This window comes from Macrotis lagotis, chromosome 4, assembly GCF_037893015.1.
Source record: "Macrotis lagotis isolate mMagLag1 chromosome 4, bilby.v1.9.chrom.fasta, whole genome shotgun sequence".
In the NCBI taxonomy this organism is placed as follows: Eukaryota; Metazoa; Chordata; class Mammalia; order Peramelemorphia; family Peramelidae; genus Macrotis; species Macrotis lagotis.
Genome location: NC_133661.1, coordinates 182,767,362 through 182,786,337, shown reverse-complemented (window position 1 = coordinate 182,786,337; position 18,976 = coordinate 182,767,362). Strand labels below are relative to the sequence as shown.

Genomic DNA, 18,976 nt, shown 5'->3' with positions numbered 1-18,976 from the left:
TAATTCTAAGGACAACAAAAAGGGCTTTTTGGCTATGTCCCTAGCAGGAAGAAAATCAAAGAAAGGCTTTGACCACTGAATAGTATGGACCAGAGAGAATACAGAGCTGGTCAAGTCTTATTCTACTTCAAATTTCTCTGCTGTGGTGATTCTCTTTGGACAAGGAAGTACAGAATTAAAGTGATTAATGGAGAATTAAAACTTGTGTTGAATCAAATGAGGAGATGGTAAGAAGTGACTTAAAGGAAGAGATGGCAAAAGCCTTTAGCACACTAAAACATCAGCAGCTGGAGAGGGCCAGACCTCCCCCACCCCATCCTACCTAATTCCAACCCTGAGGTGCTTTCATGGACAGGAGTAAAACAATTTATCTATTAGGGTAAAACAATCCTGACTGGTAGACCTCTCTATGAGGTAGGATTAGGGTTATCTCAGCTCCCACCCCATTACATCATCAATGGGAAATGGAATTAGAGCTGAAGAGAGGACCAGAGCCCTCAGAAGATGGGATTTGTCCTATGGAGCTGCACCCTCCCCTACTGGCTAGCTGAACACTACTAAGCAAGGTTAAAACATGGGATTCATTCAGACTGACTCTGTCCCAAAGGACAATCCTTTGTACAATTCCCTCTTTGGTCCTAACTATTCTTGGTGCAACACCACAATTAGACCTGTACTGCTCCTCTGTTTTCAATTGTATCATACTAATCCCTGATGTTTATGCCAAATCAGTTGAAGTAAGCTATAAACCAGGGGACTCAAAACTTAGAAAACAAATATGTGTTCACAAGTGTTGCAAAACTTGGGGCAGCTTGGTGATGCAGTTGATAGAGCACCAGTCCAGGAGTCAGGAGGACCTGAGTTCAATTCGGCCTCAGACATTTAATAATTACTTAGCTGTGTGACCTTGGGTAAGTCACTTAACCCCATTGCCTTGCTGAAAAAAAGTGTTGCAAAACTCATAATCTCGTTTCCTACAATGTCATAAAAATTGAACAAATAGTTAAGTAGTCACATTCTCATATATCCCTTAAGGAGGCAAATCTTGTCAGATAGGCACTATTGGTAAACTAAGTCAGGTTACAAATTGATGATGCTATTTATCCTTCTATCTTGAAGAAGACCATGACATCAGGGAGGTGATGCCATGACAAGCACATGAATTGGATTTGAGTGAGGTGTAGTGCTCTAAGTCATCTGCTCACTTTCTCCTTCAGAGCCATCTGGGTCCGGCAGTAAGATATGAATCAGTATCATTGGAGGTAGCTCTGGATTGAGGCAGTCAGGGATAAGTGATTTGCCCAAGGTCCTACAACTAGTAAGTGTCAAGTGTCTTAAGGCAAATTTGAACTCAAGTCTTCCTAAGCACCTAGGGCTGGTGCTCTATCCACATAGAGGGCTCACCATGTACTAATTTGAGCAGAGAGATTTATATATTATCACCAAGGTCATTGAGAAAACTCAATAAACATAAACATTGTGAAACAAAATAAAATAAAAACCCAAAAGACTATAATAAAAGTAATCAATATCAAGTTCCTTGTTAACTGGCAACCCACTCTAATATTCATTTAATCAGCATATTTCACCTTGAATCCCAGTAGTCATCTGCTCCTTAGAAGTATTTTCCCTTGAATATTATGGAATAGAACTCATTCTCAGGGCAGCTCTAAAGGTCCTCCTAGTAGATCTGTTTCATAGGTTCTGTGTAACTTCCAAAGATTCCTAGGAAATTCTGCTAAAATCTGTGAGTAACAAGACTTGATACAATTTAGGATAACCTCTTCTAAACTTGAAATATTTTAATTTAAGGTCTGTTGATGCTAAATTAGCTCAAACATGTAACTTTAATGCAAACATATATTCATAATTTTCATAAGTGATAACCAAATAATTATATAGTCATTTTAGAACAAACTATTCCATTAAATTTTGACAATTTTCAAATATTTTGACCACATTCTTTTAACAGTTCAATTCATAATGTAACAGCATCCAAATTAAAGAAGTTACTTTATTAACAGTATTTCTGAAGAAAAGGTTTCACCAAATTTCACAATATAAGAAATTTTTAGAAACATAATAATATACATAATAATATTATGTATTTAAAACATAAAACAAAACATTACCAGGTGACATCAATTCAGTCAAATGCATTTCCAAATTCTCTTACATAGAGAATCATTTATCTTATCACCTTTGGCATTCTATACAAATTGCATTCAAGATCAATATACAGTGCTTACATTTACTAATATGTATATAGTATTTGTCATGTGCTAGGAACTGTTCTAAACATGTTACAATTATGTCATTTGATCTCACAATAATCCTGGAAGGTAGATAATATTATTTTTCTTTACGGTTTAGGAAATCAGTAAATCTGAGGTGAAATAATTTGCTTAAGGTCACACACATAAATTTCCAAGATTGTATTTGAACTCCGGGTTTTCCAAATCCATATATTTTCCCAGGTATTGTCTTAATGCAAATGTACTTTGCATTAAATTCTGTTTTACCAAAATTATCCTCATAGGAGAACACATTTTACTTTGAATGAGACCATATTATGATTTAATGTCAGGACAAATTTTAACCAAATTAAATTTGGATTATAATCACGAATGACAAAATTCAAAACTCAGTTTTCCCAAGAACCATTAGCTGCCAACAGCTTAAATTTCAGGGTTCATTGTTTTTAGCTAGCTCACATTCACAAAAAAAAAATTGGTGGCATTCTCACCTCCTTATAACCTTTTTTTTGATTTCTTTAAAATTGTCCAATGAATAAAATTAACTCCTTTGTGTCCTTAACTAACTCCATCAGAATAATGTAAGAAAGTAGATAGAGAGCACACTTTTTTCCCAGCCACCTCCTATTCTTGAAGTCCTAACCCTAAGGAATACAAGGTAACGCAAAGGAAAAGTGTTTCATGCGGCAGGTTCATATTCCCATCCCCCCACCTTTGAAGATCACAGTTTTAATGATTAGGATATATTCTTCAAATGGTGTTTCAAGGAAAGACTACTACTATCTGCCTGAAATTGCTAATAGGCAATTTCTCTAAAAGTTCCTCCACCCTTTCTTATCTCAATGCAATCAAGCCTTTCTAACTTCTTTCTCTTGTCCTTTTCCTTTTATACCCCTGCAGAGGACTTTGATCAAAGCTTACCAACTTTGACACTAACTTTTCAGTTTATACTCTGATTACTGACTTCTTACACTATTTTCTTAACTCTATCTCATCTTATTTCTTAATCATATTCTAGTCTAACATTTCACTGCATAATCTATCTCAATTTAGGTGAGTTTACTACTAATTTGCCCAACCAATTAAATTATGTTGAATAATTTCATACTAGATTCAGTTCTGTTTATACTTCAAGGGGGTAAAATCAACTTCTACTGCAACACATCTATTGCCCTCCAGGAAGGGGAGAAAGGTATGGGCTTTTTATCCTTAATCTAAATTCTAGCTTCAAATCTCCAAAATCCACTAAGGTGTTTTTAGCAGTTATCATAATTTGGAAATTTATGGTGGAGATAATATATTTCAGTCACAATTTATAATCTCTAATTAATTTGCAATGACATAAATTTCTACAAACCAGGAAAACTATTTCCATCCTTTTTTTTTGGTCTTTATCTCTGAAATTTCCAACTTGACCAGGTTGTGAAGGCAGAGAGAATTAAAAGCCTAATCAAAATTCAAATGAGGGCCGACTAGGTGGAGCAGTGGATAGAGCACCTGCTCTGTAGTCAGGAGTACCTGAGTTCAAATCTGGTCTCAGGCACTTAATAATTACCTAACTGTATGGCCTTGGGCAAGCCGCTTAACCCCATTGCCTTGCAAAAAAAAAAGTCAAATGAAAGGCCTTGCTTAAGATTTTCAACAACTGAGATTAGTGCTAAGAGAGTGGAGTAGGACAGGCAGATGGCAAATCAATTAGAATGCGAGGTCTGAAATCAGGAAGATTCATCTCTTGAATTCAAATCTGGCCTCAGAATAGTTGTGTAATCATTTAACTGTTTGCCTCAGTTCCTTATCTGTAATATGAACTGGAAATGAGATGGCAAAACTAATATCTTTGCCAAAAAAATTTGAAATAGGGTTATAAAGAGTTGGACACAACTGAACAAAAACAGAGGGATAGCTCTCAGGAGAGGGGAGTAACCTTCCCTCCGGAGATGGATTTAGTCTTAATGGGGCAGCTCTCTCCTGCAGGCTGGTAGAACACTTTATCCAAAGGTTAAACAAGGTTAAAATGTGGGGGTCACTCAGATTGACTATCTCAATAAGGCAGCTAGGTGGTGCAGTAGCAGGAGCACGGATGATGGGAGTTCAACACCAATCTCAGATATTTGACTCTTCCTAGCTATGTGACTTTGGCAAGTCACTTAACCCTGATATCCTCGAAGCCAGAGCTATCTGTAGTCATACGGATTCATATCTGGCCAAAGGACCCAAATGGCTCTGGAGGAAAAAGTGAGACCAGTGACTTAGCACAGCACTCACTCAAATCCAATTCATGCGCTTTTCATGGCATCACCTCCCTGATGACATGGTCTTTTTCGAAAATGAAGGACATACATTAATACTATACCAATGACTAACTTGGTATAATAGAGTCCTCAAACTACTAACCAATATATTTGAATTTGATTATAGAAAAAAATTCTAAAGCAAATTCTAAAGGGGTTTTTTTTTATATGTAAAGGAAGTAAACAGATGAGTCCCTTCGATCTGCTGGTCAGTGGGTCACATTCAGGGATGTGCTGCCAAATGTCTTTTTTTTATCTTTTTTTTTGCTTTTAAATGACTTGCCCAAGGTCACACAAGTTAGGTAATTTTTAAGTGTCTGAGGCAGATTTGAACTCAGATCCTCCTATGTCCAGAACCTGTGCTCTGTCCACCGCACCACCTAGCTACCCCTCTGTTAAATGTTTTACAACTGACTCTCCTATAAAACAAATGACATTTGTCTGTATTATTAACATTTTCTACAACACTTTCCTAAGTCTAAACAATCAACAAAACAAAAAATAAACCCCTAATTTGTAGTGTTTGCAAATTTCCAAAGTCTAAAATATTCACAATGAAAATTTAACAAAGCTGGTTTGAGTTGGTCAGCTAGCTCCAATAAACCCTGACTCACATGTGCTCTAATTCAGTTCTAAAGAAACAAAACAATCCTATTATTGACCATTGAGTCAGGAAGAGATGCCCACTCAGTGGATCTTAAAAGGAGGGACTCAACCCTCTTATGTGCTCCCTTCTTCTCCAGTACTTTACTGGAGAAGGGGTGCTCCTTCCATACCAAACATAATGAAAACCACCCACATATAGTCAAAGTGTGTATTACCTAAATGAGCCTAAACCTGGACTCTGTCTCCTCTGTTTAGAGACCAGGTGACCAAACAATAGGACACCTGGCTGAACTTCAGGAAGTGTCCCCCAGCTGCTACTACAACTCTTCCAGGAAGAGAAGATGACTACCAAGGAGAGAATCATCCTAAATATCTGGCATAGCTTGCCAGTAGATAAGGACCTTGAGGGTGTTTGCTGTCCAGAGTCCATATTGGAGTTTGGGTTTGAGCAGTCATGAATTCACAAGACAGTGACTTCAGAGTTATGAGGAACATAAAGTTTATTTACACTTCAGCAAAGTGGGCTGAGTTCCAGGAAAGAACTAGCAAGTGAGAGGAGATATGTTTATCTTGTAAAGGGAAAAGGGAGTAAGCTGTGGGGCTTGGAGGGAGGTTGAGGAGGCTTAGGGAAGCCCTTCTGGGATAAGTGTGGTTTAGGGAATCTCATCAGAAATAGTCAAGGAGAGTTTGCTCTTTACTTAGGCAATATTGTTATCTCAATATTGTTTGTGTGCCTCAATGGGTCAAATGATTTTGCTCCACATCTGAGGCATGACAATTTTGAGATAAAACATGGGAAATGTTTACTGGACATGGAGTACTTGGTATGGAGAAGATTTCTGATCAGATAGAGTACCCAAGATAGTCTCTTATCAGCTCAAGAAGAGGCACAAAATAACAGAAAAACATAACATTCCCTTAAGTTACACAAGATGAGCTATATAGGGAGAAAGTCAGCATGGAAAAGTTAACTATTAGCTTTCTGCCCAGTATTTCCATGGTATCATGCAGAAGTGAGTTTAAGGTGAAGTTGAAAAGCCTACTCAGTAGTTCCATTTATATTTTTTAAGGATCAGTCTCCAAAAGTATAATAGTGGTTTTATGTTACTGCTTTTTTACATCAATTGGCATCTCAAAGACTTTTTAAGCATGTGTGTGTGTGTGTGTGTGTGTGTGTGTGTGTGTGTGTGTGTGTGTGTGTGTGTAGAGGAAATAAGTGGCTGTCCTATACCTGCTCTAAATTATAGACTGAGAATCTTTCTACTCCCCCTTGAAGAAAAACCTTAAACATGATTTAAACCTCAGTGTGCTTGTAAATATTTAACAACCAATGTACACAAGACAATTTTAAGTTTAATCTCTAGACAATAAATCATGCCTTTATAGTATTTTATAATTTCCTCACCTTGAGTTAGCTCCAACACACCCTTTAAGTAATTCTCTCCAGGACTTTGAGCCAAGTGTTTAAAGAGCTAGAGAGTTCAACAAAGGGAGCTTGATTCCATTCTTTAAAGGTCAGGTTCCCTGAGGACTCAGTCCCTCAGTCCATGAATAAATTCAGAGTTTCAGACCTTTCAGAGGAAGTGTACACACACACACACACACACACACACACACACACACACACACACATATACACACACAAAATCCTCTTGAACCAGTAGCAATTCTGTACTATTAACCTATTTAGAAAAACAAATCATGATCATTAACAGTAAACATGGCTTCATCAAAAGTTATAATAGACATTTTGCCATGGAGCTATGATGTGATCCAACCATTATTAAAAGTAATTTGGAATTAGGCATAACAAGTGACTACATTGTCTTGATTTTGATCCAGAGTATATTGCTAGACACTTATTCCATGGAGGCCAAAATGGAAAGTTCCCATGGTCATTCTTTTTGTGAAGCAAAGAACTGAAAACAAAGTGAATGACCATCAATTGGTAAAATCCAGACAAATTTTGTTTCTTATGGTATATTATCACAACATTCAAAGAAGCACAAGAAGACATAGAGGCTGATGAAGTGAGCAGAACCAGGAAAACAATCAACAATATAAGTGGAAAGAACAAAAAATGAAAAAAGAAAGAAATTGAACTTTATAAATATGATAATCAAGGTTAACCCCAAAGAAGAGTTGAGAAAATGTACTTTCCTTACCTCTTTACAAAAGACTAGGGAATGGGTTTATAATATTGTGTATTCTGTCAATCAGAAGCAGTTAATGGATTAGTTGATTTTGCTGATCAATTTTTTTTTCTTTTTAATTTTAGTTTACAATGTATGGATGGAGGGAAGAGATTTAGAAGAAAGAGTCATGGAAAAACAAAAGATAGCAATAAAAATAAGATTTTTAAAATAAATTGATGAAATGATGACCGCTGATCCTATTGTATGGAGTCACTTGATATGCCCATGTCCTACAGGGTGAAGAATCACATTGCTTTAATGAAGGTCTTTAGTATAACTCCTTTTAATAGAATGGCTGACACCCAGCTCCTCCAACCCATCCTGAGTTGGGGGCCTCTCTCTTTTTTGATTGGACAAGCAGGAGGTGACTTTTCAGATCCTGCCTTCTGAAAGTCAAATTATATAAAAACCTCAGTTCAGGATACTATTTTGGAGATTTGGTTCTCTAGCCAGGAGTGCCATACATACCCCATAATCAGTGAACTTAGAAAAATATTAATAAACATATGCTAATCAAATTCTGTTTTACTCTTTCTTGAAGCCAAACTCTAGAGATTAACAAATTATTTATCCCTTATAGGGCAAACTCTGAAACTTAACACATATTTAATCTTATTATTATTTTTAAGGTCAAACTCAAGGAGGTCCTCAAAATCATTGCAAACTAACTTTACTTTCTTGATATCATTAAAGATTACAGACTAAAAGAGAAGGGGAAGACCTGATGCATAGGGATTTGGGCAGACCTTTTTAAAAAGTTTTGCACAATATCCTTGGGGACAAGATGGAATATGTCTATTTGGGGTTTGGTTGGGCAGACTTAATGTCTAGAAAGTTTTGCTGGCCTTACATAGGCATGAAAGGCAAAGAAACCTTGGGGGGGGGGGGTGGACCTTGGTTTTAGTGTTGTTCCTAAAGGTTTTCCCCTCCCATTCATTTGTATAGGAGAGTAAAAGAGTTTGGAAGTTGAGAAATTCAGGAAGTTCCTTCATACCTTGACAATTTATAGGAAAATTAGCCTCTAGAAAACAAAACTGAAAGACTTCAGAGCACTGAGCAATGAAGTGTCTGATCATAAATTCAGAAATTTGATGATAAAACAAGAATCTCATTTATCAACAAGATACAGTAGAGGGTCACTTAGGCCTCACTCACCCTTTGGGCTCTGAGACACCATCTGGAGTCAAGAGGTTGATAGGGTACTGATATGGCCCTAGAGTCAGGAGGACCTAAGTTCAAATTTGGCCTCAGGCACTTAATAATTATCTAGCTGAGTGACCTTGGGCAAGTCACTTAACCCCATTGCCTTGCAGAAAGAAAGAAAGAAAGAAAGAAAGAAAGAAAGAAAGAAAGAAAGAAAGAAAGAAAGAAAGAAAGAAAGAAAAAAAAGAAAAAAGAGAAAGAAGAAGCTTCTTGGTCTTCCAAGTCATGCTCATCTCTTTGCACAGCCTCATGCCCTATGTGCTGAGTTAAGCCTCAGTCCATCTCAAGCTGCAAGCAGAAGTTGAGTGCCAGGCACCAACAGAATGTGCCTTAGTATTCAAGGTAAATTAGGCTGATGCTGTAGTAGCACAGGTAGGTCCACCCATCTGACTGAGCATGGAATACATTCTGACACAAACCATCACCTGCCTCCACCCAAAATGACTGCATGCTGCCATTTTCTACATAAGAGGAATCTTCCATCTGACCAAAAGGCTCACGGGTATCATCTGTCTCCATGTGTGCAACTTCCTTGGGGATGACCCCAGCCTTCCTTCATTAGGGCTATGAATTCTGGGGTGGTATCCTTGCTGCATCTCCTACTCAGGTTTGATGTCCAGATCTATGGCTTCAATCAAAGACATGAAAGGAGCCTCCACCACAGCTTCCACCACCACAAAAGCCATGTGGAAGAGGCTGTGGCAGAAGTCCCATGTGCACCCTGTACCTGGAGGAGCAGAAGCAGGTACCTCTTTAGCTGGGAGTGCATCACTGAATGGAGTAACACTAAGACAAAGAAGTTTCATTCTCAGAAAAACTGATTTACCTGCCACATTATCTTTAGTCCCAGCAAACCTGGCTCAAGTGGCAACAGAAGAAAAGGAAGAAGCTCTCAAGAGACCATGTCTTTATTAATAGGCCTGTTTAAAGAAGCAGAAGGAATGAGGTATACCTTGTCAACAACCCAATGTGCTGATTTATTTTGCTCAACTATTTGTTACAAGGGATGATGGAGAGGAGGAGGAGAGGAAAGTAATCATTTGAACTTTACAGCAATGTTTTTGGGGTTTTTTTTGAAAGCAGCAAATTTTAAAATACTTTTAGAAGAGTAGGAAAATCAGGCAGCTAGGTAACACAATGAATGAAGCATGGGCCCTGGAGTCAGGAGTACCTGAGTTCAAATCCAACCTTAGATACTTACTAATTACCTAGCTGTGATCTTGGACAAGCCACTTAACCCCATTGCCTTGCAAAGCCTTAAAAAAAATGAAGAGTAGGAAAATCACCGGTTTAGGAGTCAGAGAGGTAGGGGTTCAAATCTCACCTTTGACCTTAACCTCCCTGGACTTCAGTTTCCTTATCTGTAAAATGAAGGGTTTGGACTAGATGCCCCCTTGTAACTCTGGATCCATGATCTTAAGCTAAAAAAAAGAAAAACTTTCCAACAATTATAGTTATCTAAAGTGGAATGGCTACATGAGAAGTCTTTCAAGCAAAAGTCATTTGGCTACTGATCAGAGATATTAAAAAGAAGGGATTTTTGTTGAAGTATGGATTGAACTAAATGGTTCCTAAAGGTTCTACAAACTCTGAGGTTCTCTGATCCATTCAGCTGATCCCTCCTTTTATTGCCTGATAATCTACACAAGAGATATTAATAGACCTTTTTGATATGATAATCAATTTTACCATATTTTTTCTTTTTAAAAAATTATAAAGACTTTAATAGAACTCTTTCTGGGAGAAAGGAGGGGGTATACAGGGAGAAATCTGTGATAAAAAAGATATCAATTAAAAAAACTAAAAATAGTATGTAGGATACTCAGTGCCCCAAATTATCACTGGCTTTTTGTAGTAAATGGAGGGCTGACTCTGGAGTCAGGAAAATCTCAGTACAAATTTTACCTCACTTATTAGCAGTTTGACCCTGAGACTACCTCAGTTTTCCCACCTATAAAACGAGGATAATAATACTATCTTCCTTTTAGGTTGCTAGAATGAAATACTTTTAAAGATCTTTGCAAACTTTAAAACACACAAAAATGCTTTTATTATTATCTTCTAAAATGTCATTAATGTTCATGAACATAATTTCTGAGGTATCTGGTAAGTACTGTATTGCACTGTGTTGTCTTCTTCTTTTGACCCGAGACTGTGAGACCACTGGGTCTCAGAATGTGGTCCAGACCCCTGGGGGTGGTAAAAACTATTTTCATAACGATTGTGAGAAGTTCCTTGCCTCTTCAAATACTCCATTTTCCAACCACCTGTGTGAGGCCAAATTTTCTTTGACCAAAACAGTATCTACTAAGAAAATGAATGCATAGGGGCGGCTAAGTGGCACAGTGAATAGAGCACCGGCCCTGGAGTCAGGAGTACCTGGGTTCAAATGCGGTCTCAGACACTTAATAATTAGGTAATTATGTATGGCCTTGGGAAAACCACTTAACCCCATTTGCCTTGCCAAAAAAAAAAAACCTAGAATAAATAAATTAAATAAATAAAAAATAATTACCTGTGTGGCCACTTAACCCCATTGCCTTGCAAAAATCTAAAATTAAAAAAACGTGAATGCATGAGAATCAAACCAGCTGTATTCTAAATCAGACATTAGAAAGATTTATACAACTATTTAAAATAAAACCACTTTTCTGACAATTTTTTTTTGGAAAAGATATTTTCCAGAAAAAAAGATGAACATATAATGAGTTTATTAGTATTTTAATTAAATGTTTTAAATTGTTTTAATTCCTAATTCAATAAATATTAATAGGTATAGTCCACATAAACAAAAGCTTTTAGGGGGGAAAGGTCCTAAATCCAAAAAAGTCTGACAATGGAATAAAACCGCGGGCCAGAGGGCACACCGGGCTCGGAATTCACCCGGGGGGTGTGGGGATTGTTTTTAATGCACGTGAGTTGCAGGATATCTCGCCCAAGGGAGGACCCCGCAGGCCCTCAAGTCCGGAGCAGGATCGTCTCAACCAGACAAACAGGACTAAAACGAGAACCACGCGGCTAGTCCGTAACCATGACAACCGGCCCTGCGCTATCCCCGCCCATCGCGTCTTCATGCCAGTATCAAAGATGGCCGCCCCCCTCCGCTTTGTATGAGGACTCGGTCTGTGCAGTTGCCTCTGACTTCCTGACCACAACCAAAAGAGCGGCCTCTCGCGAGGAGATTGCCGGCAGTGCGCAAGCGCAGTGTTGCTTTCTCTGCCCGGGAAGATGGCTGCGCGGCGGATGTGTGGGAACCTGGGGGTTCTTCGCTTATTATGGCCTCGGCGCCAGGTATAACCCCCTTGAGGACGGATATTGATCAGCCCAGCTGCCTTGTAGTGAGCAAGCCCAACCGGGGCCGAGAGCCCTGAACGGGAGATATCCTCCGGCTGCTTAGTCTCTCCGGAGGGGTTAGCAGCTTTTGACCCCTGACCCTGGCAGCGTGGTGCCCCTGGCCGTGACCTGCGACTTCTGACCTCCTTGGTGGTTCGCTTTACCTGGGAAAAAACCAGAAGACCAGAATTTTAAGTACTGCCATTGCCACTCTGGCAGAGTGACCTTGAGCAAATTCCTTAATGCTTCTGAGGCCATGTTTTTAGGGGAGGTTAATGATAATTGTACCTTGCCTGTTTTCACCTCAGAGTCCCATGTGCTACTTCATATTAAAGACCATTACCATTAGAAAGGACCTTAGAGAGCATTCAGTTCAACCCTTTTATTTTATAGAAACATATGTTTTGTTTTTAAGCACCTGGGTTCAAGTCTTGGCTTTAGTGCTTGCTAATAGGTTATCAATAAATAGTATTACTATCATAGGGATAGGAACCTCCAACCCCAATATCATATATGGCCTGTCTGCGATGAATGATGGGTCATCTCATTTGTCAGTTCCACAGTGTCTCCCTGCATTCGCACTGGCTTCATGGACCACATCAGAAACAACCATCTGGCACCTGCCCATTCTCAGCTAGACAGAGGTGGAGAGGGTCTACTTGTGTCTACAACCTGGGCTCCACCCCTCGGTGCCTCAGCACATCCACGGCCCTGTTTGCAGAAAGTCAGGTAAGTGGGGTGGCTAGGTGGTGTAGTGGATAAAGCACCGGCCTTGGAGTCAGGAGTACCTGGGTTCAAATCCAGTCTCAGACACTTAATAATTACCTATCTGTGTGGCCTTGGGCAAGCCACTTAACCCCATTTGCCTTGCAAAAACCTAACAAAAAAAAAAAGTCAGGTAAGAGACTAAAGTGTCCAAAACATCCTGAAAGAACTTGTAACAGATCAAATGCCTTTGATTGGAAGTTCTGGTATATGAATGAATGGAATGGAATGTTTTAAGAAGAAGTGAATATAATTAATATAGAAGATTTATATAAACTGACAAAGTGAAGCGATCAGAAACAGAAAAACAATATACACAATAATGATGAAATTGTAAATGGAAAGAAAAACAATGACTAAAACTTTATGTTATTAAATTTTAATAATGAAATTTGGCCCCAAAGATGAAACATAAAAAAAATAATAACTTCCCTTTGCAAAGTTCATAGAAGTATTTTTAGATCTGAAAATGACCCAAGATGGGACTATGGCTTTTGAATACTACATATGATGTTGTATTTGGTTGATATATTGGTTAATTTTACTAATTTCCTCTTTTATTCTTTGTTATAAAAGTGCTTCAAGTTTATTTGAGGAAAGTGCTTCGTAAATATAAATTACTGATGAAATAATTATAGGAGTTCATCTTGGAAAAATGACCTGGGCTATCCCAAAAAGAAAATGAACAGAAGTTATAACAGGAAAGATCTAGGTTTTATATGCAACATGGAATGTGTGTGTGTGTGTGTGTGTGTGTGTGTGTGTGTGTGTGTGTGTGTAATATGAGATCTAGGTACAGATAAGATCACCCACCTAGTCTACGAATTGTGTACAGTATTGGAAGAATGGAGTTAGAGAAAGAGGAGCAAGTGGATAAAAGTGTTATAACATAATTTGAAGGCACAAATAGACAACCTGGAGATTCCTTGCTATTTGTTTTTCTTTGTTTTATTGATGCTATTTTCACTTTGTATATAGCTCATTTCCTAATGACTCCTTGTTATGCCCCCACCAAGTCCCTAAAAAAAGCTCAAGCAAATTGACCTGACCATGTCTGCCAAACAAATAGATGCATTGGTCTAATTAGGAGATGCCTAATTATTTTCCCACTAGGCTCTTCACTATACTAAGTTTCTTTTCTTGCAACAGGTGCAGACCTCTCCTGTACTCCCTACAACACCTTCCCCAACATCAGTGACAGAGGTGGTTCCAGGTGGCACTGCTGATGTGGTCCAGTTTGCTGCAGAGCAAAGCCTTAGTGATCTGGGACTAGGAGGCTACACTCCAGTGGGACTCGTACAGAACCTTCTGGAGTTTGTGCATGTTGATCTGGGCCTGCCATGGTGGGGAGCCATTGTTACATGTAAGGGGAACAAGACCTTTGAAGTAGGGGAAGCAGGAACCAGGAATAGGGACTTGTGGGCAAAGAGGATTAAAAAAGTAGAAGCTTGGTTAAGCAGGTTCTAATGGATCACAACCCCTCCATTGAGGACCAAGATAGGGGGACTAAAGAAGAAGAAACTTAGGTAAGAAACAGACTCCAAAGACTTGGATGGACTGTTTGTCAAAATGATATTTTGAAATCAGTATATAATCTGTAGTTCATAAAGGGTCCTCAGGTGGTGGCAAATAGGCTTTTGAATAATTGAATGAAGGAGAGGGTTAGAACAAAATGCCCTTGCAATATCTTGATCACTGTATGCTAGAGAAGAACCTTGGTCCAAATTGCTGGGAAGCTGATCATGCGGTATAAGTAGAGAGATCAGAAGGTATTAAAACAGTAAGCCTCAGTAAATCTTCCCCTCTCATTCTAGCAGTGACTGAATTGAGAGATTCCCCAATACATACCTACCTACCTTACAGAAATTAATATTAGGTTTCCTGATGGAACAGCAAAGAGATCAGAGCTTTGGAAGTAACTCAGTCCAGATACTTTCTCCATCCTGTGCCCTCAGGTGAGGTATGGTTGAAAGGTTAGGGTGAGACTGTTCCCTTCCTGTTGGAACCTAATCCCAGCCTTATTTAAAGGGTATATTCAAATTCACATCTGTTTTTGGTTTGTTTTTACTAGGCACTGTTGTTGCAAGATGCCTCATTTTCCCCCTCATTGTGAAAGGCCAACGGGAAGCAGTAAAGATCAATAACCACATGCCACAGATCCAAAAATTTACTGCTCGAATGAATGAGGCCAAGTTGTCAGGGGACAAATTTGAGTGTGAGTCAATGAAGCGGGGAGGGATGGGGGGTGAATTGGAAATAAGAGTTGTGAGTTAAGTAGGAAGGGGGATGTTGCCCTGCTCTGGAACCACCTTGTGACTTGCCTCACCTCTGCTGGTTACAGTTTCCAGGGCCTTTTCAGACCTACAGCTCTACCAGAAGAGACATGATGTGAGCCCTATGAGAGGATTCATTGTTCCCCTTGCTCAGGTAAGTAGCTGTATTGTTCTTCTAGGCTTCTGGGACTTGTATCTGTTTTCTTTCTCTGTTCTCCTAAGAAATGGATCCTGCCCTTAGTACTTAGTACATTGTGGGACTCCCACCCAGAGGCAACAAGGAATTATTCCTCCAAATGATATCTATCTACCCTATGCTCTAGGCTCCTGTCTTCATCTCCTTCTTCATTGCACTGAGAGAGATGGCCTATTTCCCTGTACCCAGTATGCAGAATGGTGGTCTCTGGTGGTTCCAGGATCTCACAGCAGCTGACCCCATCTATGCACTGCCCTTATTAGTCACAGCATCGATGTGGGCGATCCTTGAGGTAAGCTTGAATTCTCCTGGGAAATTGGTTTTCCAAGTACAAGGAGTAATACAAACTAATCTGAGAAGCCAGGATAAACTATAAAGCTAAAAAAGTTATCTTAGGAAGCTAAGAGTAGGCATTAGGGATAAGGGGAGTAGATATGGCTCATTCATGAGTTCAGCTATGGATCTTCAACCTTTCAATCAAGGCCTACTCACAGTTATACATTTATTGGGTTCTGTGGGGAAATGGCATCAGGCACACTGTCCAGGGTTATAAATGTTTCATAGAAATGGTCAGTCAACTCTTAAGTCAGCTCCCTGATATTACCGTGGTGTGTGGTTATGACATGTTATTGGATTATTCCTCCAGAAGTATAATTGGGCAAGAAAGATGGAGAGGTTTTTTTCCATATTGATTTCCTACTTTCCTTTCACTTCTTTCCTTAATTCTCTGCTTCTTTTTTGGTCTTCCCTTGCCTCCCTCCTTTACATTGTTTGTTTCCTTATTGTTAGCTGGGTGCTGAGACTGGTGTCAACAATGCCAATCTGCGTATGATGAAGACTGTCTTCCGAGTGCTACCCCTGGTGGTCTTGCCCTTCACCATTCATTTCCCCACGGTATGTCAAATTGAAGCATTTGGGCTCTTCTCTGCCTGGCCAAAACTCTGTTCTTTTGCCTCATATGCTGGAAAGAGGGAGAGAGATCGCTCCTAAAAGTCCTCCTCTCTTTTTTTCAGGCAGTGTTCACATACTGGTTTTCTTCCAACCTCTTCTCACTGGCCCAAGTGGGCTTCCTGCAGATCCCAGCTGTACGCATTTGGCTGCGCATTCCAAAGCGAATCATTCATGAGCCAAGCCAGTTGCCTACGCAGGAGGGCCTCATTAAGAGCCTCAAAACAGGTAAGCCTGTGTTCTAGGGAAACGGTATTGCTGGAGGGAAGTGATTAGAGGAGAGAACTAAATGCTGACTCTTAGCTTATTACTTCTCCCACAGGCTGGAAAAATGCCCAGACAGCTCACCAGCTAAAGGAACGGGAGCGTCGCATGCGGGATCACCTGCAGCTGGCAGCTCGAGGTGGATCGTTTTTCTTGATTTGCAGAAATTCTAGACTGTATCTTGGCTTCTGCTTTTCTTTTCTCTTCCCTGCTTATCTACTTTCTCTTTTCTTCCCTAGGCCCCTTAAGACAAACCTTCACCCACAATCCCCTGCTACAGCCTGAAGGAAAACAGCCTTCTACTGCTACCACAGCCAGCAGCAAACCAAAGTCACAGAAGCCTTGGAGGGATACTCTTGGATGACCAGTGTATTTATTATCAACATACCAGAGAACTTTGATAATCAAGACCCTCAGAGTTCCTAAGAACAAAATCTGGACAGTGACTCCCCACCTTCATCCTAGGAGCAATGGGAATGTGTTGACATTAATTCTCGCAAGTTTTCAATGCCACAGACTCTTGATAAGCCAATATGCAAGGTGGAAATGGGAAGGCTTTCAGTATTTTATGCTTAGCAAGCAACTGAGCCGTTTTCTCTTCTCTGGGAAGGTAATAAACTTCTGTATCATACATAGTTTCCTGATTCCTCCTCAGTAATGAACAGAGTAAAGGGTAATTGACAGAGACAAGGACATCACAGCAGCAAAACTGGGCCAGATCCAACTTTTGTTACTGTAGGGTTAAAGACTTAAAAAAAACTCTTGGGCCATATTTCTCTTTATTCCATATATATTACTTAGAGAAGTATATGCCTGAGTTGGTTGAGAAAGTCAGTATCTACTGAAATCAGTAACTCATGTCTGTGTAGCTACACTTTGACCCCAAAGTCTGAGAGACAATTCACTCAAATTGTGCATCTATTACAGATGAGGAAATGGACTCATGATCAGACAGCTTAGTGTCAGAGTTGGGACTAGAACCAGGGTCTTCTGTCCAGTAGCTTTCCCAGTATCTCACGTGTTCCCTTATTTCCACCAACAGCATACACAATGCATGACTCTAACTCCATGCAATATTTTTCAGCTGATGGGTCTAAATACTTATTAATGAATATTTTCTTTAAGACTAGAAAAGAAGCATTTGCCAGTTTGGTTGTAAGCCCCACTACCTGCTAAACTTGGCATGTTTGTCCTTAGTAGAGATAAAAAGCAACTTTTTATTCAACATTTTACCATTCAATAATTTATTTTCTAAGTCCCATTTGAAACAGTAATTTCATCTGACCATACAAAACATGTAGACTTAAGGTTGGAAGGAAAGGGAATACTTCTAGAGCATCAAGAATATTTTCTTATCTGTACCACCTGTGAAAATCAGAGTCAGGACTGTCCCAAGAGGAAAACTGACAGCGCAAATAAAGAAGCCATGTCATCCCTTTTATTGTTATCCAAGATGGTCTTACAAGTGACCTCTGCTTCTTTGGAAGGCTCCTCCCTGATGTAAATAGGAGGTCAGAAGTATTGCTGACTCCAGTGGGGTTTCCAGTGAGAAAGAGGGTTGGATAGGTGGTATAGAATCCAGCCAGTGAATATTCTGGGCACCAGCCTGGGCTCCTCCTCCTCTTCCTGAGGACATACTAATAGGGAAACCAAGCCCAAGACATTCTTCTTCCCACCTTCAACCCTGCATTTAAAAACTTGAAACAAGAAGTAACAAATACAATAAATTATTCACTTCTCTTAAAGAATAAGTTCAAAAGGTTCCTAAAGCTGTCCCAAAGAAAGCCAGGTCTGGACTTTGTAGATTGTCTTCAAGGAAGGATCCTATCCTGCAGCAGCCAGTGGGAAAAGGAAATTCCCTATCCTCAGTGTCTCAGAAAAGTCAGGTTGTTACTTAGTTGGACTTGGGGTTTTGTTGCTTGGGCATCTCTTCCCCATCATCCAAATCCATCTCTGCAGCAACCGACATGCACAAGACCTGGATATACCTTGTGGCCAAAGCTGCAAAGAAGAGAGAATGGGTCATAAAAGAGAAGGGGTTATATGGGCGTTAGGGGAGGAGGAATTATCTACATCAGATTTGAGACCAGGAGGGTCAAATCAGAAGGGCAGTCAGTAACTTCCCTGAACGAGAATTAAAAGTGAGATTGGGGGGTAGCTAGGTGGTGCAGTAGATAGAGTGCCAGCCTAGGAGTCAGGAAATCCTGAGTTCAAATCCAGCCTCAGACACATCATAATTGCCTAGCTGTGTGATTTTGGGCAGGTTATTCAACCCCATTGCTTAAATAAAAAAAAAAATTTTTAATTGAGATTGACATCTTATAGAACAAAAGAAGACAAACTTGAAGATCAGTGTTAGTGGTTCCCCCAGGACTCACCCACAGTCCTCCGAAGGCAGTATGGCCGTTTGTGTTCTGGCACTCTGACAATCAAGAAGTAGAAGGGCAAGCCAGATAGAGCAATTCCAATGCCAATAAGAGAGTTGATGGTATCACTGTAAAGAGGGACAGCCACTAGGAAGACGGTACAAAGGCAGAAGATGATGGGGAAGAACAAACTGAGCTGCAAATGGAAAGTTGAACATAACGAGATTAGGCAGCTTAAAAATTCCCGTCACAACCTAGTGCCCTAAGGCATATGTGGATGT

The 18,976-nt window shown here is 39.7% G+C and overlaps 2 protein-coding genes across 3 annotated transcripts in view; one reads left to right on the top strand and one right to left on the bottom strand.

The window, feature by feature from the left end:
• Positions 1-11,737: 11,737 nt before the first annotated feature.
• Positions 11,738-16,960, top strand: OXA1L (OXA1L mitochondrial inner membrane insertase). The gene is made up of 10 exons (XM_074234905.1): positions 11,738-11,841; positions 12,439-12,612; positions 13,798-14,011; positions 14,720-14,863; positions 14,990-15,075; positions 15,245-15,409; positions 15,907-16,011; positions 16,131-16,293; positions 16,388-16,468; positions 16,569-16,960. Exons 1-10 carry the CDS (start codon positions 11,779-11,781, stop codon positions 16,691-16,693), a joined length of 1,320 nt encoding a protein of 439 aa, XP_074091006.1. The 5' UTR covers positions 11,738-11,778; the 3' UTR covers positions 16,694-16,960.
• The window catches only part of SLC7A7 (solute carrier family 7 member 7), a 45,542-nt gene continuing 43,130 nt past the window's right edge, over positions 16,565-18,976 (bottom strand). For both annotated transcript variants that reach the window (XM_074234903.1, XM_074234902.1), the window contains exons 10-11: positions 18,708-18,891; positions 16,565-18,330 (exon numbers count right to left, since the gene is read on the bottom strand). In XM_074234903.1, coding sequence (XP_074091004.1) covers positions 18,224-18,330; positions 18,708-18,891 — 291 coding nt within the window. In that variant the 3' untranslated portion in view covers positions 16,565-18,223. The remainder of the gene's footprint in view (positions 18,331-18,707; positions 18,892-18,976) is intronic.

What these genes read in the sequence shown, in the direction of transcription:
- OXA1L (XM_074234905.1), top strand. Translation starts at nt 11,779, where the DNA reads ATGGCTGCGCGGCGGATGTGTGGGAACCTGGGGGTTCTTCGCTTATTA. An exon ending in CCCTGTTTGCAGAAAGTCAG is followed by an intron (nt 12,613 to 13,797) that starts GTAAGTGGGGTG and finishes TTCTTGCAACAG; the next exon opens with GTGCAGACCTCTCCTGTACT. An exon ending in GTCAGGGGACAAATTTGAGT is followed by an intron (nt 14,864 to 14,989) that starts GTGAGTCAATGA and finishes TGCTGGTTACAG; the next exon opens with TTTCCAGGGCCTTTTCAGAC.